The 18,570-nt window shown below is 48.2% G+C and overlaps 1 protein-coding gene across 17 annotated transcripts in view; it reads right to left on the bottom strand.

Moving 5' to 3' along the window:
- Positions 1–1,496: 1,496 nt before the first annotated feature.
- The window catches only part of APPL2 (adaptor protein, phosphotyrosine interacting with PH domain and leucine zipper 2), a 40,862-nt gene continuing 23,788 nt past the window's right edge, over positions 1,497–18,570 (bottom strand). For 5 of the 17 annotated variants that reach the window (XM_036458539.2, XM_036458543.2, XM_036458542.2 and 2 more), the window contains 14 exons: positions 17,873–18,019; positions 13,915–13,997; positions 12,016–12,174; positions 10,813–11,001; positions 9,458–9,500; positions 9,320–9,376; positions 9,134–9,222; positions 8,017–8,175; positions 7,833–7,885; positions 6,217–6,391; positions 4,932–4,968; positions 4,610–4,750; positions 3,839–3,886; positions 1,497–2,607 (listed from right to left, as the gene is read on the bottom strand). In XM_036458539.2, the coding sequence (XP_036314432.1) occupies positions 2,473–2,607; positions 3,839–3,886; positions 4,610–4,750; positions 4,932–4,968; positions 6,217–6,391; positions 7,833–7,885; positions 8,017–8,175; positions 9,134–9,222; positions 9,320–9,376; positions 9,458–9,500; positions 10,813–11,001; positions 12,016–12,174; positions 13,915–13,997; positions 17,873–18,019 (1,515 nt within the window). In that variant the 3' untranslated portion in view covers positions 1,497–2,472. Of the gene's footprint in view, positions 2,749–3,838; positions 3,887–4,609; positions 4,751–4,931; positions 4,969–6,216; positions 6,392–7,832; positions 7,886–8,016; positions 8,176–9,133; positions 9,223–9,319; positions 9,377–9,457; positions 9,501–10,812; positions 11,002–12,015; positions 12,175–13,914; positions 13,998–17,872; positions 18,020–18,570 lie in introns of those variants that run through there. The other 12 variants (XM_045587563.1, XM_036458540.2, XM_045587566.1 and 9 more) reach the window with 12 other exon arrangements.

The raw sequence follows: 18,570 nt of genomic DNA, 5'->3' as shown, positions 1-18,570 counted from the left end.
TTTTTTTTTTTTTTTTTTTTGAGGCATTCCATACAGTTTCCCATAGTGGCTACACCAATTTACATTCCCTCCAATAACACTTGTCTCCACAGTCTCATCAATGCTTTTTTTCTCTTCTTCTGGAGTATAGCTACTCTTAACAGTTGTGAAATGTGGTTTTGATTTGCATTTCCCTGATGATTAATAATGTAGAGCAACTTTTCATGTATCTGTGGCCCACTTTTTTAACCAGAATGTTCTGCTGAGTTGTATGAATTCTTTGTTTTGGGTATTAGCACCTTAATCAGGTAAGATTTGCAAATATTTTCTCCCATTCAGTAGGTTGCCTTTTCATTGTGTTGATTTTCTTTGCTGTGCAAAATCTGTAGTCAGTCCCTCTTATTTTTGCTTTTGGTGTTAGATTTTAAAAGATCACCAAGACCTATGTCAAGGAGCTTACCCTGTTTTTCTTCTAGGAGTTTTATGATTTCAGATTTTATATTGTCTTAACTGATTTTGACTTGATTTTTGTGTGTGGTATAAGATAGTAGTCCAGTTTTCCCAAGATCATTTATTGAAGAAACTATCCTTTCCCAATTGTATATTCTGAATAATTTTTTTTGTGGGTAATGCTTGCTAATATGCTCAATTAATTTTTTGTTTTCATTCTCTCTGGTGTTTTGTGATTAATCTTAACTGTACTGAATTTCAGTCTTTGCTTTCCTTATGATTTGCATGCTTTGTGGCTTAGTTAAGCCACTCATTTTTTTTTTAAGTTTTTTTATTTTTATTTTATTGATTTTTTACAGAGAGGAAGGAAGAGAGATAGACAGAAACATGGATGAGAGAGAAATATCAACCAACTGCTTCCTGCACACCCCCCGACTGGGGATGTGCCCGCAACCAAGATACATGCCCTTGACCGGAATCGAACCTGGGACCCCTCAGTCCTCAGGCCGACACTCTATCCACTGAGCCAAACCGGTTTCAGCCACTCATTCTTTTAAAAGACATTTTTTTTTAAAGCTTGATTTTGGTTTCCAGCATTGTTCATGACTTGAGATTCTTCCCCTCCCACCTGAATAGTTCTCAGCAAGAAAAAAATCCAGAGGACTGTGGCTCTTGCAGCCTGTTAGAGCGCTTCCGACCTGACATGATTATGATATATAAGTTGTAAGGCATTAGTATAAAATTTCATACCTACTTGGCCCAGCTCACTGTGTCTCTGACGGTACACATTATAGAAGTGGATTCCTCAGATGGATCCTGTATAACATTACGTTGGGGTTGCAAAAATTGTTTTATTAACCCATCATTTTAAAAGCAACACCTGTTAAAAACTTGGCATTGAGATCCCATTACTCTACTCAGGTTGAATAGAGGTATTTTTTGATAGTCATCCTCTCTGCTGTGATTTCATTCTCCCCTAGTTTTTGCAAATTAACTGTTAAAGCTATAGAACCAACTCTAGTTTTCTCCCAGGGATATTCTAGAAAATAACCACAAAAAGCAAAAGAAACAGAATGATAGATTTTATTTGCTAGCATTTACTGCTAGGTTAATTTATTACAAAGACAATAACATTCTGTTGAACTTGGTTATAATTAAACACACTGTACCAATTCAAGATCATGATACTTATGTCATGGGTAGGAGGGAATGGTGGAGTGGGCTGGGGTGCCAGAGTGGAAATAGGAACTTTAAACCAACTGTTCTTCAAGTGAGTTTTAAAATTACTTGGCCCCTTCCTTAAGGAGGGTCTGGCTCAGAAGAAACGGGAGCTGGCAGAGCTGTTCATGGTGATCCACCACTAAAAGCAGGAACATCTACAGGACCGTAAACTGGTGAATGCTGGTTCATTAAGGACCCACTGTAAAACTGGACATCTTTTGTGGGACTCCTCTGCTAGGTTTTATTGCATGATGCCTGGGACAGCGACCAGAACTAGACCTGCACTGCTGCTAGTGCCCGAGCCTCAGAGAGGGCTCGTCACCTCACTGCACAGGTTAATGCTTATTAGGTCCAATTAGGAGACAAGCTTGATTATAAATACACAATTTTCAGAATGACAGGCACTTAAAGCTTATTAAGTAAAATACAAAAATAGAGTATATTAATAGGAAATATTTAGTGTTTAATTATAAATCTAGGCTTTTGCCATTTTTAAAAAAGGATACTGGAAACTGAAAAAAGATGATATTCCAATACAGCGAACGATGCATTTTCTCATAACTTCCATTCTGAGCGCTCAATAATAATCTAAGAAAAGGACTTACCACAAAGCACCTAAAATAACATTTGCAGATGGGTAGAAATGTTGTCAACCATTTCTTACTGTTTCCCTCCCAAGTCTCAGTACCAGGGCATCGAGAGTCCATTCCACAAGCGATTGTCAGGGGTCTGAAACCAGTTCGTGTGCCTGTGTATCAGAGAAGTTGAAAACCCTTAAGGAGGTAGCTCTCCTCCTTGGGTGTTCTTCCCCCAAAGCGCAAGTTATGCTTCAGATTCTGCGCCCGCATTTTCACGTGGACTTCCATCAGTGTCCTCTGGTTGATCGTTTAACAGTACATATTTTCCATCATTGGTTAGTGGTATGGACAGCATTAACTGAGCCAATGCTTCTGGATCCTGAAGTTATGGGAGTTTAAGAAGGAGAAAAGAAAACACTTAAAATGCACTTAACACCCCTTTGGCTTGGCTTGTTATGTAGTCTAGCCTTACTGCTCCTTACTTTCCTGTGTGTGCCTTCAGGCGGGTTTCCTTGCTTCTCTGAAGAAAAAAAAACCTCAACTGCATTATTCCTAGAATCTAGTAGGCCTTGGTTTTCCTCTCAGCCAAAAATATCACCATCTAGCCAAGTCATCATAATCTTCCCAGAAAGAGTCCAAAGAGGACTTCCCTCACAACATATCTTTGTTTCGTCTTTAAACTGTCTTTCCCCTCTTTTAATCTATACAAAGAGTTTGCAAACTGTGGCCATCAGGCTTGTTTTTGTAAACATGTTTTGGGAATACAGTCATGCCCATACAATCTCTGGCAGCGTTTGTGTTGAACAGCAGAGTCGAGGTCATTGAGACAGACGGTAAACCCAAAAGGTCTAGATCATAAAATACTAACTTGCAGTGCTTATCATTTCATGTACATCAGTCTCAGTCCTTGGTCCTTCTGCCCTCCCTGTAGCCTGGAATCATAGCAACACGCTATTCACTGGCTACGTTAGTATTTAAATTCCAATAAAATTTACAAGTCCAGTTCCTCAGTCATGCCAGCCACATTCAATTTGCATATTTTCCATTATTGCAGAATGTTCTCCTGGACAGTAACTCTATAGAAGCGCGCATCCCCACCCCCAACCCTGTGCTGGAACTGATCTGTCTTGCTCCCTGCTCTAATTCCAGGGTTTTTCTTGTTATAAACGGGGCTCTTAAAAACTTGGTGGGTGAATGAGACTGTAAGCTGCTGAAAGACAGGGAGATCGGAATCATTATTCATTTCTAATAAGTCTCTGAAGTGTGTCAGTGCTGCTGGCCTGTGATGACCAAGGAACAAGGCTTAAGAGCACAAGATAGATGCTTAAGCTTGTGTCATCCTACTTTGACAGACAAGAAATCTAGGCAACAGCAGCAAGCAATAAATAAGGAAAGCAGGAGCTACAGAAGTGATGGTTTTAAGAACTCCACATGTTGCCAATGCATGTGGAACTAGCTGATTAGGAATGTGGTTAGAACGCATAAAAAGGAAATCCCAAACTTGCCACACTGCCAAGCGAGCATCATTTCTCATTTGGAGAGACACCCTGACACGTAATAGGTAGGTATCTTTCCGGTAGCTGCTAAACAAGCACTAAAGTGGACCTTACCTTTTGAACCTCATTGATTTCTTTTCCCAAATTAATAGCATAACATATCTGCAAAAGACAAGAAAAGTGGTGTTTGGCAAAGGTGGAAAAGGATAAAGAATTTTATTGGGGGGGGGGGGAATATGTGATTATAAGAGTACAATGAGGTCATTGTCTACTCATGTCAATGTGAGTCTCTACTGTCCCTGGTCTCCTGTTGACAATTTGTGTGTACAAAACATATCCAGCCAGTGGCAACTGAGGTTACTCCAGCGTTGGAAAGTCCTAACAGGATGCTGTTCCCTTTGTCTGACCACATTAGCCACTGCATGCTCACACACAGTGGCAAATAGACACTTGCTGAAAGGATTGCTTAAATTTGATTAATTCGAATGCAGTCACAAAGTTTTTCTACTAAACAAGAGAACAGTTTAGGTGTACTTTCTTGATTTCTGCTTCCTTGGTTTGCTGAGTCTAGATTTTCTCCACTGTAACTTCTGCTTTGAGAGGAGCTGTTTTTAACAATTACTGGCAGCTCTACTAAATAATTATAGCTCAGCATTAAAGCTCTTAACTAGTCAATCTATTTTGGTTAGTACGTATTTTCCCCAGGGAAACTTTACTTCCAGGCAGTTTTGTTTCAGTGGGGCCTTCCTAGGAGGTATTATCTAAACTCCTCAACGGGGACTTGCAGAATAGTCCGCTATCTAGGCAGTGGTGTAACAAACGCCCTTTAAATATCTTTCTTTCATACTGAGATCTTATGGAATCTTAAAGATGAAAAAATAAGACCTTTTCGCCTTCTGAGTTGCTTTCAAAAACGTAAGTGCTCAGAGACTCTCCACCTGTGGATTCAGGCAAACGGACCACAAAGCCAACCAGTCTCTTGTTTTCTTGATGAGCAGCGAACTGGGTGACACTGGTGAGGTCAAACTGGAAAAAATAATAGACTGAATATCATGCAACAAACGAACTAAACAACAGACAAAATCATCCACTGTGGAAAAAGTCTTAAAAATTGCACTCTTAGTGACAGTCATTTAATTTGTGTTTAAGATGGTTACAAGGATGAATCGAGGTAATCATTAAAATGGGCAAGTGTGAGGGTACTTACATTGGCTCTGGATACTTGAGTCTGAGGGTCTATTAACCTGAAATTTTAACAGATACATTATATCACAAATGTTAGATGAACTTAGAAGAATTTGTGGGGCTGTCTCTCTACTTAATAGTGTTCTTTGATGCACTATAGTTTCTCAGTGTTTTTATATATACATTTGCTCATTTTTTGGTGGAGATTATAAGAACAATGAACCAATGCCTATAAAAGATCCAGGACAAACTTGGAGAAAAGCTATAAGTTTTTATAGCTATAAGTCAATAAATGTTTTATTTTTAAGAACCCAATTCTTACAAGGTTTATAACAAAGGAAAAGGCCTGATTTTTTCCGAGACCTAGTTCCCTTTTTTGAAGCTAACGTTTATTGAGCAGTTTCTATGTGCCAGTTGCAGTTGTGAATGTTTCATATCTATTCCTCATGACAACAGTAGGAGGTGTAGATACAGTTATTTTCATTTTACACCTGAAGAAACCAAGGCACAAGGATTAAATAACTTGCCCAAGGTCACACAACTAGAAAATGCTAAAGCCAGAAATAAGCCTAGACATTCTGGCTCTAATGCAGTGCTGCTGTCCTATAGAAATAGGACGTAAACCTCATACATAAATTTTTCTGGCACCCATTTATATTATTTAATAGATCTAAAATATTAATTATTGAGATATTTTATATTCTTTCTCGGGGGCAGGACGAGATCTTGGAGACTTGCTATATCCTATATTTACATTGACAACTCATCTCAGTTCAGACTGGCTACCTGTAGCTGCCGTACTGGACAGCGCAGCTCCTAAAGCCTCTGTTTTAACCATGTCCTGACCGTCATTTGCCATGTTCATAAAGACGTTATTGCCTGAGCCCCCAAACCAGGTAGTTAAATTACTTGGCTTCTTTATTTTCAGTCCAACAAATACTGATCAGATTTTCTTGTGGTGGGTTAGTTATCTCAGGCAATTCTATATCCTATATTCATTGTTGTTGTTTATAAATAGTACTCTCAGAGATGGTAAAAACAAATAATCAACCTTCCATTTTCAAGTTCAGAGATGTAGAGAGTTACTCTAGAATGATGGCAATCTTATAAACAACGGGATTCACGCACTACTAAATTCCCAGATTATCATGAAGGGAGCATCTTCTATCCAATACATCTTACAAAATCGAAATACACTACTACACTTAACCCAGTCAAATGCTCTAGTTGTGAGCTGCAGGTGGGGGAACGTGCCTCCAGAGGGGGCTGAGGAATCTATGAGAAAGTCGAAGGGAAGCCGCATGTACCTCAGCATCTGGCTGGTGACCATCAGGTGGGATTCTGTCATACGGAAGATGTTATGAATAGCCCGTGCTGCCAGCACTTGTCTCATCGCCTCGTAGATCACTTCGGTAGTGCCGTCTGTTTTAACTGCCATCGATCCCAAAAACCGAACTATGAACATCTGTTGCAAAAGAGAATCTGCAAGAGAGCATTTTCTGCTCAGGATCACACTCGGGTCCTGCCTGCTGACCGGCACCCAGTATCTGAGGACTGGTCTGCTTCCTGTGGAGGGCTTCCCACCCAAACTTCTGGATCTTCTGCTGTTACGGCCCCACGCAAACTGCCGAGGCTCTGAGTCTTCTGTTGTCTACACTTTGTCTGTTTGGGCTACTTCCTTAGCCTAGAAAAGCCCTGCTTCTCCTCCATCAATAAAGTAGGACAGCGACCAGATAAACAGCCTCCTGCAAACCTAGGTGAGTACACAAGGTGGCAGTATATGCACCATATCTTTTCTCTGAAAACAGGACTTTTTCCACTGGACAACAGAAATCCTTCCCTTTGGCCTATGGATTAAGTTGTCTTGCAAAAGAAAACTTATTTGAAGAAAATAAGACCTGACGTTGGTTCTTACTCATTTATGATTGAAGGGCAGTGATATGCTCCACAAACGAATGGAGATCCCAAACTAAGTTTGCTTATTTGAGCCCCTGAACTTCCAATACTGGCTTCCTGCTGACAGCGTATCACCTGACAAAGCTGAATGATGGCACGTAACTGGAAACCATGAAGACAGTTTAAAAGTTCTTTTTTTCTATCAGAATAACTCATTTACCCGCCATTTTAAGTCTTTTTGCCAATAAAGTATTATATCCCATTAGTATCCTGGCCCCTAAAAATAATGAGTTAAAAATGTCCTAGGGAAATATAACTGAAATGGTTACTCCCATGTGAAGTGTTTTTACAAGTTTGAATATTTTTGTTCACAAACTGAACTGCATTAGAAGTTAGCTAGACATAAGTGGAGAGAGGTTTGAGGCAACTTTTTTTCCCCCCTAAAGGGTTAAGTGCCAATTCTCAAGTCCTCCCTTTACATGCAAACAGAGGCACTTCATTCAGATGGTGCTCTCAGGCTCCAGTCCTGCTGCTGGCTCACACTGAGGTCCTGCCAGCTCTTCTAGCTCCTCAGCTGCCTTGGCTGGGAACTCAAGTCCTCTCTGTGGAGCAGGAGGTTGTGGTCAGCCCAACTGAGTATGTAAACCAAACAAGATACGAATTTAAAGCAATAACATTCATGTGAACTTAAAATTCAAGGAGTGATTTGTGTTTTTGGTTTTCTGAAATACAATAGCACGTGTATGCCTCACCCAGGCTGCATTTTAAGGCGATCGTTTTATCTTCTGAATTTGTTTTTGTAATACTGTGACACCAAACTTAGTATTGGCACCTTTCAGTGCAAGAGTGCAAAAGGTATGAATGTGGCCAGTGGTACAACAGCTTCTCGGTTTTACCCAAGTCCTAATGAGTTCTCCGAGAACAACGAACATATTTCAAGTCCTGGCTCTCTAGGACATGGTGTCACATCTTGCTTTGGTGGCCCTGGCGGTCGTGCGGGGAGTAAGCACCCAAACATCTCACATACCTTCTGCCTCTGGAAATGCGTCATCCTCCGTCTCACCAAAAGGGTTCGTACGCCTGGGGGGGAGCCAGAGTCAGACGGTCACTACAGGTCAGCGAGAGGACACTTAGCACCGAGCTCTAAGGCAACAGTCTCCGGAGGGCCAACTTTATGTTCCTTTCCCCAGGAGGCCTCCCGCGGCACATACCTGCTCCCTCTGTTCTGATCCAGGAATTCTGTGGCGGGAAGTACAATATCGAACTGAATGGGTGTTCCAGGCGCAATGAGTTCTTCAGCTTCAGGTACGCTGACGGTTGCTTTGGGAACAGTGTTGTCATTTTTCACCTCTGAGTTTTCCAGGTTCGGGCTGGAGTACAGTAGAAGAGAGGAGGGAAAAACAAATCCCTTTTAATCTTACGCCTTTACAACCCAACGAATACTGATGGGAGACTTCAGGCCTTCACAGCGTCCTACAAGTACTTCTCTGGAAAACAGTCATCCTTGGTCGAATCCTTCAGTCTCCCAATACCTACACTCTGCACTGTTATCCTGCTTATCACAGTACAACTGGCTTCCTGTTTGTATCTGTCGCCCTGGGAGACAGAGTTTTTTAGGGCAGGGATATAGCTAAATGATATTTATTACTTGGTACATAGTAGTAATCACCAATGTTAACGGGATGATTAATAATTCTTGGCCTAGCATTCAGCCACAACCTGGCTCTCATTTCTCCTGAGAGCCTCCTCCTCCACTCCCTAGTGCACTCCCCCCGCTATAGCTACACCAGCACACCATATGCTCTTCCTCTGTCTCATCCCTATTACCCTGCTCACCTAACCCTCTGGTACTTCCAACACCAGCTCAAATTCCCAGTCATTCATTAGACCTTTCCAGCCAGGCTGACGCGCTCCCTCTGCACTCCTGTGGTTCTTAGTCACAGGGACAGTCTTGTGCCTCCGTGTGCCTCCTGAGCTACCCTGGTTCTGACTGCCACTCCTGTTCTCAAAGCCTTCCGCTCTGCAACTCTGTGTCCTGGCTCCTTAACTTTGCTGATGCTGCTAGAAAATGCGGGGCCCCTCCCGACCAGCAGCGCCCTCGTGTGATCCTGTGCGCTAGGGCTGCAGCATCTGGTCGGGGGAAGGCTGGACACCTGCAGGCAGGTCTGGATCCCCGCTCGGCCCTCACCTGTGCTGAGCACCCGGGACCCCTCCTGACCAGCTACTGCTTCTGTAGGACCCCACCCGGGGCTGGTGAGGATGAAATAACTTGTGTCAAGTTCCTGATTTGGCTCCACAAAAGCTCGCTTTCCTTTGTCCGTTAGTTACCTGGGGCACGGGCTTTCTTGTTTTTTCCTGAAACCTGTAATGGGAGTCACTGCTTGGAGAGCCGTCTCATTCAGCTTGATGGCAACGGCCTAAAAATGCACAGGAGACAGGCTCAGTCCCAGGAGGCAGACGCTTACCTTCCCGGCTGGTGAGAGGGTGAGGTGCGGGGAAGCGGCTGCTGTTTACCTCGGGGTTGTCCGTCAGGTAGATCTGCCTGGAGATGTTGTTTATGGCACAGATCCACTGTGGAGGACATTAAAAAACCTGCTGAATCCCGAGTCCCCCACTACACTGAGAAGGAGGTGAAACAAGCAAAATCTTTACCTCTTCATTCTCCTTTCTGCTTTCTGCCTGGAGGATGATCCCCCTGAAATAAAGTGCATCCAAGTAAGTGCTTCCCAGATGCAGTGACTGACCATTATCGCACAGAACTGAACTCCACTGGGGCCCGCGGGGAAAGGGCGGGAAGGCAGCAAATGGGAAGGAGAGGGAAGGGGGTTCTGGGTCTGGCTCTGTCATCTGGACAAAAGCACGCTTCCCTTCCCTGGGCCCTGGCTTTCCCGTCTATAAACGGAGCAGGCTGGGCTCAGACCCACTGGCCCAAGCCTGGGATCCTGACAGTGCGGACCCTCCTCTGGCCCCTTTCCCAACCACCCCGCCCAGCCCCACCAGAGGAGGAATAGCGCCACTCCACTGCTCCCCAAGAACAGAAAAGACTGCGTAAGGAGGGCTGGGAGTACAGAGAAGTACTGCACAGCCTCTGTGGGAGTGTAACTCTGAAGGCTCCACATCTGGTTCCTTTGTCCCCATCTTATCCATGGGAGACGGGGAACAGGGATCTCATCCCCATTTCACGTCTGAGAAACCGAGGCCCAGAGGACTAAGTGACTGTTTAGGAGTACGACTAGAACCCGGGCATCTTCACTCCCAGCGCATTTCCCGCACTTTATGTCACTCCAGGAGGAAGGACGATGCTCTGCCAGGCTGGGAGAGGAGCTGGTCAGCACTGCCCACCCTCCCCATGCCAGAGTTCAGACAAAGTCTCAACTCGCAACCCCAGCAGCCAATGCCAGCAGGCGGCTCTGACAAGGACGGGCCACCCTCTCCCCCAGGCAGGGAACCGGGGGCACCGCCCGCCTCCCACCTCCCGGGGCCCTGCTCTAAGTGAGGGGCGCCCACTGGGGTGGGATCTACAGGGGACCACAGGCTGCCATCGGGAAAGGAGGACCTCACGGCCCGTGATGGATGGGGACAGCACGCTGAGGAGTGACCCTTCCTCAGCTGAACATCCCATTCACGTTTCAGCTGGAAACAGCTCCTGACTCTCCTCCTCCTCCCTGCCCCGCACCAGTACACATACACACACACACACACACACACACACACACACACACGTGCTTGTCTAGGAGCAGTGAGGGTAGCCACAGCCTTCTGTGAGGAGAGAGCCTGTGCCCACAAACTGCAACCTTTATCACCTCTTATCTAAGCACAGACATCCTCACGGGCACTCCTATGTGAGGCAGGTGGATCATGTGCTTAAAGAATGCAAACCCGCCTCCCAAAGGCCGCGCTGCCCAGAACAGCCGCTCCCAGAGGAGTGAGCCAGGAGGCCCTGGGCTGGGGTGGGGTCACCACACTGGCTCTCCACCCACGTGAAACCACGAAACCACGGGACGTACGATTTCCCGTTGGGGGTGGTGATCTGGAAGCAGTAGCGCCGGTCCTCACAGTCCACCGCCATCACGGAGCAGTTGTCCAGGTCCTGGATCAGGCCGCCGGCCACGGCCCCCCTGGGCTGGCACATGAGGTTCCCGCCTTGGGTGAAGAAGTACAGCCGCTCCCAGGAGGTGGTGACCAGCCCTGTCTTACTGCGGGATTGTGTGACAGCCCGTCAGCGTTAGGAAGCATGAGCGGCACCTCAAAGTTCTGCTGCCCTCCGTGGGGATCAGTGACATTTTATAAACAATGGGTTCCTTTAAAGCAAAACTGCTCAGAAAGAATCCAAGCGCAAAGAGCAGCGGAGATGTGCAGCTGAGCTTGGACGATCTGGGAGGTCAGGGGCCAGCTCACACGGGGATGCCAGTCCCAGGGCCCAAACCAGGAAGTGGGCGGTGCGCCTGCCCCTCAGCCAGATGAACAGAATTAGTCGTCACCATTAGGAACCGAACCCTGGAAGGTCACTTCTCTAAGACATGGAGCTGCACTGCTCGATAGCCACTTGGTCACCAGGGTCACCTCTGGTATCAGAAACTCGGGGGCTTTTACCAGATTCAGTTTTGTTCCAACCGGATGTTATTCTCGGTGTGTGGGCCGTTTACAAGAGGAAAATCCGGGTCCTGGCAAAGAACACCAGGACCTTGTGGAGGTTTCTATCACTTGGCCTGTGACCAAGAAGCCTACACACCTTTCTTCCCAGTAAGAAGACAGTTCCTCTGCACAGACCTTCTGACTAGGGGAGATCAAATACACGGCCTGACTCAGTACTTACTGGGCAGTGATTATGTGTGGGGCAATAGGTTCCTGCACCAATACTTATTCAGTTAATTTCCAACGAGGGTCATAGCTAACATTTGAGTGCTTGCTGCCTGCTAAGAAATATCTCATTGAACTCTTGCAGCTACTTTATGATGTAGGTGCACTTATCAGTTCTGTTTTATGGGTGAGACAACCGAGTCCCCACCAACCCACCGATGGCCATGATGACCAGGAACAGGGATGGCCTGTGGCGTTTCCGAGTCCACAAGCTGGGTTCTTACTCATACGGCTATGCCTCGGTCCCCGGCAGGAGGGGTGCCGCAGTGGGAGTTCCCCCCAATCTCTCCACCCCACGCTCTGACAGGACACTCGGCTCCTTAGCCGAGGGCGGGCCACAGCATCCTCACCTCCTAAGGTTCAGGTAGCCGGCCTTCTGGATGAGGTTCCTGTTGATCTGTGGTGCGGCCACATCGAAGTCAGGCGTGTAAACAGCTTCGTCCACAGAAAGGAGCTCTTGCTGGGACACCCTCATCTTTTCTGCTTCGGCTTCCAGTTCCACCTGAATGCTTAAGACAGAAGGTGTCCGTCCGGTCACTCAGCACTGGCCTGCCCCGCACCGCTGGGTAGCAGGTGACGGAGCCGCAGCTCTCCACCTCTCTCAGGCCTGGAAGCTGGAGCGTGGACACCCCAGGTTGTTAAATGACTCCGGGATGCATGGTTCTGTGTTCACATGACCGCTGTTTTAAAACAGAACACAGGGGTCCCACAGGACAACGCCTGAACCCAGCTAAACAGTTCCTCTGCAGACAGAGGTGTCATGCTCAGAACGGCTGATACAGACTTCAGGAGAAAAGCTTCAATGAGCCCGTTCTGAGGGGCGACACCTGCAGGCGGCCTGTCATTCCTAGGACAGCAGTCATTCCTATTCCCTTTGGCTTAGGCAAGAGCCGGGAGATGGCTGCTGGAGAGGGGGAATGACCAGGAGTGGTACTGATGCCAGGGCACCTTTTAAGATTGCCAGCCACACGCCTGCTGCCTCCGGTGGTGACGGCTGGGCTGTAAAGGCCTGAACACACTCTGCCAACAGGGCCCGTCCACCCGAAAAAGCGAACTTTGGAGGCGTGTTCCACTTCGCCGTGTTAGAGGAGATGAGACAGAATTGCAGATGTTAACTCAGAGGGGACCTTGGGACCAGCCGCCTCTTGTTTCAGAGTGAGTTCCTCAGGATCTTCTCTCAAAGGGTCTGCAGGAAAGTGACTCTGGGCTTGCACATGCATACTCCGCTGTAGGAGAGCCCATGCCCACCGTCTGTACCACGTAACGCAGCTGGAGGCAAGCTGTCATGCAGGTGAGGGCTGGCTACTCTGACATTGGGATGAAATGACAGGAGTCCGAGGCTGGTGGCCTCGGGCCGGGCCAGCTGGAGGACAGACCTCATTAGCTATACCTGCTTGTCACTGCCACGCTAGGAGAATGGAGCAGTACAAGAGGAGGCAGGTGGGAGGGAGCAAAGCTTTACAAAACACCTAGTTTCTTACGCTTCTGTGGGTGATAAAACTGAGGACCCAATGAAAGGTAAGAATTTTCTCCCCAGAGAAATACTCATGTGCACCCACAGACAGACATGTTTCTATCCCCAGAAACCATGGAAAGTCCTCAATGGAATAAGCCCGGTGCCGGGGGTGCCCAGAGCCTCTGCTGAGCTCACCACCACGGACGCTGCCAAGAGGGGGCAAAGGGAGTCAGAGTGGCCACAGCAGCATTAAGGGCGGCCTGGAGAGATGATGCATTTTTTTAAAAAATAAGCAACTGTGAGACTGAACTCCAGGTTGTTAAATTACTTCAAAAAGGCTTACTGCCTTGTTTATCAGACGTTAGTGTGACGGCCAGGAGTTCCTGAGAAGTTGCGGCACTTCTGGCTGCTAAGCCGTTAGAGGAAGAGAACAAGCACTCTTTCCACAGCAAGTCTACACGGACAGAGGCTCCTGACACGTGAAACTTCATTGTTACAGAAGATCCGAAGAACTCTGACTTGATAGAAAAGTTCCCCTTGGATCCTTTAATCTTTTATTGATTTACAATCTGGGCTCCACATGAGCTGGGAAATGCAGAGATCATTACTTTTTAACCTCACTGCTCACAAACATCGGCAGCTAAGAAGGCGCTGTTCCTGGGAGTTCAGGGAGTGGACAGCAGCTGCAGGGGACCCTCTGCAGCCAGCAACCCTCCCCCTCTACCCCTACCCCCTCCGGAGAGGCTGATCTGGCAGAAAGCAAAGCACCAAGACCCCCGGAGTGCAGCATTACCTCTGAACCATGTCCGACACGGAGGATAAGAAGTTGTCCATATTTTGGGAAAACATCGCTGCTCCCTTCTTAAAAAAGTTAATCTGAAAGATAAAGTTACGATATTCTGAACATCGTTCAGGAAGTGGACGGCTGAGTTCGTGGACTGGGACTGACGGCGGGGCGGCTGACCCCGGCTGGCCGGCTCCTCGCCCGCAGCACTGGCGGCAGTTCCCTGAGCCCCACCCCACCAGCTCAGAGTTACCCCCAGACCCCCGGGTGCGTGTGGACAAAGGGGGTGGTGACACCGGCTGGTCTGTGGAAAGTCTGTAAAGCTCAGGAACCATGTAAGTTAAACACTTGGCATGTACCAGGTGCGTCAGTAATTACTACGATAATTAATTTCAATATCGTCAGCCTTTTTCCTGTGTGAATTCTAGACAGTGGGTTTCTAGGACAAGGATTAGGTCATCTTCACCTTTGTAGGGGCTACATCGGTGTGTGACCAATGACATGCACAGCACCAACAAGACAGACACGCAGCAGGAGGGTCTCAGAGAGGCGAGGGTCGCCGTCTGACTGACCCCCTCCCGGAGCCACGGGCAGCTCTGAACACAGGCTGCACGGTGACACGGCTGAAATTCCAGAGGGAAAGCTGGGCTGAAGGCTCTTCCAACCCTGACATGAGCTGAAGGGGGACGTGTGTGTACAGGAAGCAGGCGGTCCTGGCACTGCATGGTGCTCCCCGTGCCTATGGTGGGCGCTCTCTCTGCCCAGGGAAGGCCTGAGGACCCAGTTTGAAAATGAAACTGCTGTTGCTGGCTTTTTGGGAACCAACAGAAGGAATTCTTTACTTTTGTGATTCCTAGGGATTCACTTCCCAGAAGGTTGGGGTCCCCTGACAAGCCCTGAAGGGCAGGGGTACGGGAACGAGAAAAGGACTTCCTTTGGGCCTGACTGACATCCGCAACCATCCCACCCGAGAGCTCGAGCTTCTGTCCCTTTCTAAGGCGGGGCCTTTAAAAAACTGAATATGGTATAAGCCACTCCATTTTGCACCTCTGACTGCAGAGAGGTAATGGCTGCAAACCTCCGTCATGAAAGAGAGAAAACATTCAGCTTGGACATGGGCGTCCTCTCCGATTACAGAGCCGGTTGTCTGATCTGGAAGCAGTCCCTGGGTGGTGGGCACAGCACTGACCTCTCACCTCAAGGAGGCTAGCAGGAGCCTTCGGTACCACCCTGAGGCCTGGGGAAATACGTACACACCTGTCCTTAGCCCTTACAGCACAGAAGCAGCTGATGATCGGATTACCCAATGCAAAGTAATCCGAGCAGGGGGAGGTTCTGGCCCGTGATCTTTGAGTCATACAGAGATGAGCATTCTGAATCCTTGAAATGTTAAATATCAGAGTCCGCTGAAGGAGCATTATGCATTTCTAAAGGCACAACTTCATGCTGGCTGTCCCGCACCTTCCCCTCCCTGTACTCCACACACCCGTCCGTGTCTGGGCCCCTCCCCTAGCTCTCAGGTCCCAGGGCAGGGCTCCGTATTCCCTCAAAAACCTGATGAATGGGTGGAAGGTAGGGATGAGATATTGGCTTCCACAGCCACGTCACATACTGCTCACCTTGTAAATACTATGTTAGAGTTCATGTGTGTGCCCTCATAAACCTGGACAGGCTGACAGTGCCTCTATTAGTCTGCAGGAGGGAGGCCTAGTCATGACTTCATTGAAAACCTGTTTGACGAGGGCCAGGGAAGGCAGAAATGGAGTCAAACAGCCTCCGCCGTGGTGGGTGGTGGCGAGAAGTCTGATTCAGAGGAAAGTCATCCAAAGAGCAAAGTTCACAGCGATCGTGAGCAGTGGGAAGTACAATAGTCAAAGCACCAGCAGCCAACCAAGTGATGCTCAACGCACACTGACTTAAAAGGCTGCTTCGGAATCATCCAGAGTCAGGGGGTCAGACAACAACCAGGACTGAGAGTAAGAACTATAATTTCACCAGGATTAAAAAGTCTGCAGGGTGAGGGGCTATTTGGTCTTGTGTCTTAAAATCCAGATACTTTTCATATGAAAAGATGAAAAGTGAAATGTGCCATCCTCAGCCCCCAACAACAGTGTGCTCCGTTCTGCCTTCCCAGGCATGGGCTGCACTCGTGCTGCTGTGCCCACAGCCCCTCTGCCCACCTCACCCCCCTGCCCAGCCGCCACACCCAGTAGCATTCGCTTCAAAGGTCCGGGCTGGGGGACGTGGTGTACTTCTCGGCCATGAAGAGTGAAAGCAACTGGAGAAAACCCATCCTGTAGCTCCTTTAGGGACCCTCCTCTGCCCAGGCTCCCAGGGCTGGCCCAGGCCTGCAGCCGGGCACTTCCTGAGACTAAGTTCCAGATACTCCCTGGCCCTGGGCCTCTAATGGGCGGGGGCTACTGCTCCAGAGGCCAGGCCTTCAGCCCAGGGGGATGACTTCCCCGCCTTCATGCCCAGGTGTGAATAGAGAGCGGAGGGGCCCTGGCTAACAAGCAGGATCTCCACCAGGCAGAGGTGCAATGTTTAATGGCAGGAGAGAGGGGAGCAACAGAGAAGACACACATGCGGGCACAAGTGCCATGGTGAGGAAGCTGGTCCAACCCAAGGATCTGCTGAGCCTCAGCCCACAGCGGGGCAGCGCTAGTTTTTGGTTTAGCCCAGCTTACTCAGATGATACAGAAAGATTACATTGTTCTATTGAATATTACCACTAAGGGCATAAGCTGACTTTAGTGTCTGCATTATTCAGCAAGGTAATAACCATATTAAGATGACAGACAACTGAATTTGGATGTTTAAAAATCTTCTCTGGTTCCTCCTTTCCCTGAATGAAAGTGATGTGCTTTTTAAACATGTTTGTATTTTTAGCCCTGGCCAGTTTGACTCGGTGGATAGAGGCGTGGGCCCATGGACTGAAGAGTCCCAGGTTTAATTCTGGTCAAGGGCACAGACCTTGATTGCTGGCTTGATCCCGGCCCTGGTCAGGATGCATGCAGGAGGCAACCAATTGATGTGTCTCACATTGATGTCTCTCTCTCTCTCTTCCCCCTCTCCCACTCTCTCTAAAAATCAATGGAATCGCTTCTCGGCCTTTTGGCTAAGATCAAGTGTAAAAATCAATGGAAAAATATCCTTGGGTGAAGATTAACATAAAAGATATAATATGTATTTTCTAAACACATTATGAAAATAATAGGTGCTCACATGTAAGGTTTTTAAGTTGCTGACTTTTCCTTCTCAACATTTTGCTTCCTCACATCCCTGTCTGTTCCTAGATCAGGGGAGGTTTCCAGATGCGTTTCTCACAAGCCGGAGCGAGTCTGGAGTCAACTTAAGTGGGGCGACAGCAGGGCAGGGATGGCGGGCGAGGCTGGTGCACTTGCCTCACAGTCCCACCACTCCTGTCCCTGCCAGGCTGGAGCCACAGCCAAGGCCACACCCTGAACCCGGAACCTCCCTGCACACAAATACTCTGCCGTGATTTCATTGGCAGCATTTCCCAGGTCCTACGTGCCCAGGTGCTGGCATTTGCCTTAGCCACATGTCACGAGAACAGCCCCACCGAGGTGACTGTACCACACTGAGCAGGGGGGCCTGTGTGGAGTCCCAGCTGTGAGCCTGGCTCCGCAGCCCGCACAGGAAGCTGCTTCTCAGACAATCGGGCCCCACCTGCTGTCATTTGGATCAGAGACAAAGGCCGTGCCGGTGCCTGCCCACAGGAGGAAGGGACCAAGGCCATCATCTCCTGCGTGTGCAGCCCAGGCCCCGCTGACGGTCCAGCCCACAGCAAGCTCTCTAGGTGCCGAGCTTCTGAGAGCTTCTGGGAGGCTGTGCATGTGTTTCCTCCTCTGACGCTGCTTGTGTGCCCCCTGTGCTCCCCCAGCAGAAGGCCGTGCTGCCCTCCGCAGCTGGCGTAGGTCCTGCACCTCAGGGAAGGACTGCCTACCTGTCCGTGGGCGAAGCCCAGCATGGGCTCCATCATGGCCATGCGCTTCCGATACTGCAGCGCGTTGAGGGCGCAGTAGTACTGAAGGGACGAGAGGTGCTGTTTCCGCCGGGCAGCTGCCACCTCCTTCACCACCTCCGTCTTCACCTGTTGAGGTGAAAGGAGAACGTCATTTTGGAACGGACGTGGCAGTTCCGTAGGAGCACGCAATTCCAAACCAGGCTCATTTCTACATGAGAACCATTTTTGTAACCAAGAGAACGAAACACAGATAAGGTTCCACCTCATGTTTTCAAATATCCAGGGTGACAGCATGTCCGTGCTGTGAGGCTGCCCTGGGTGGAGCCAGTCCCTCTCCTGGTAACACTCCCAGCGCCACACCCATTAGAAAAACAACATGGCCAGTGCGCTGAAGGCCACACATATTCTGGCCACCTGTGAGATCCTCTAAGGAATTCATGTGACAGAAAGGAAAGGTACGTTTCATTTCAGGTGCCTGAAAACATCCCGTATTACCTACAGGAGTGAGTTAAAGAATCAGAGCCAGCGAGTGCCTGAGTGTCTATGAGTCAATCATGTGAGGTGCCCAGTTTATGTTAAAATCATAGTGTGATTTTATGAAGGTCCCAAGTTGGTGTATGAAAACTAATTTTCAAAGCTAGAACTGGGAAGTGAAAAATCTACTTTAGGAGATTTAG

The sequence above is a fragment of the Pipistrellus kuhlii genome, unplaced genomic scaffold (genome assembly GCF_014108245.1).
Source record: "Pipistrellus kuhlii isolate mPipKuh1 unplaced genomic scaffold, mPipKuh1.p scaffold_m20_p_3, whole genome shotgun sequence".
NCBI lineage: Eukaryota > Metazoa > Chordata > Mammalia > Chiroptera > Vespertilionidae > Pipistrellus > Pipistrellus kuhlii.
This window is presented reverse-complemented; position numbering and strand designations above follow the sequence as displayed.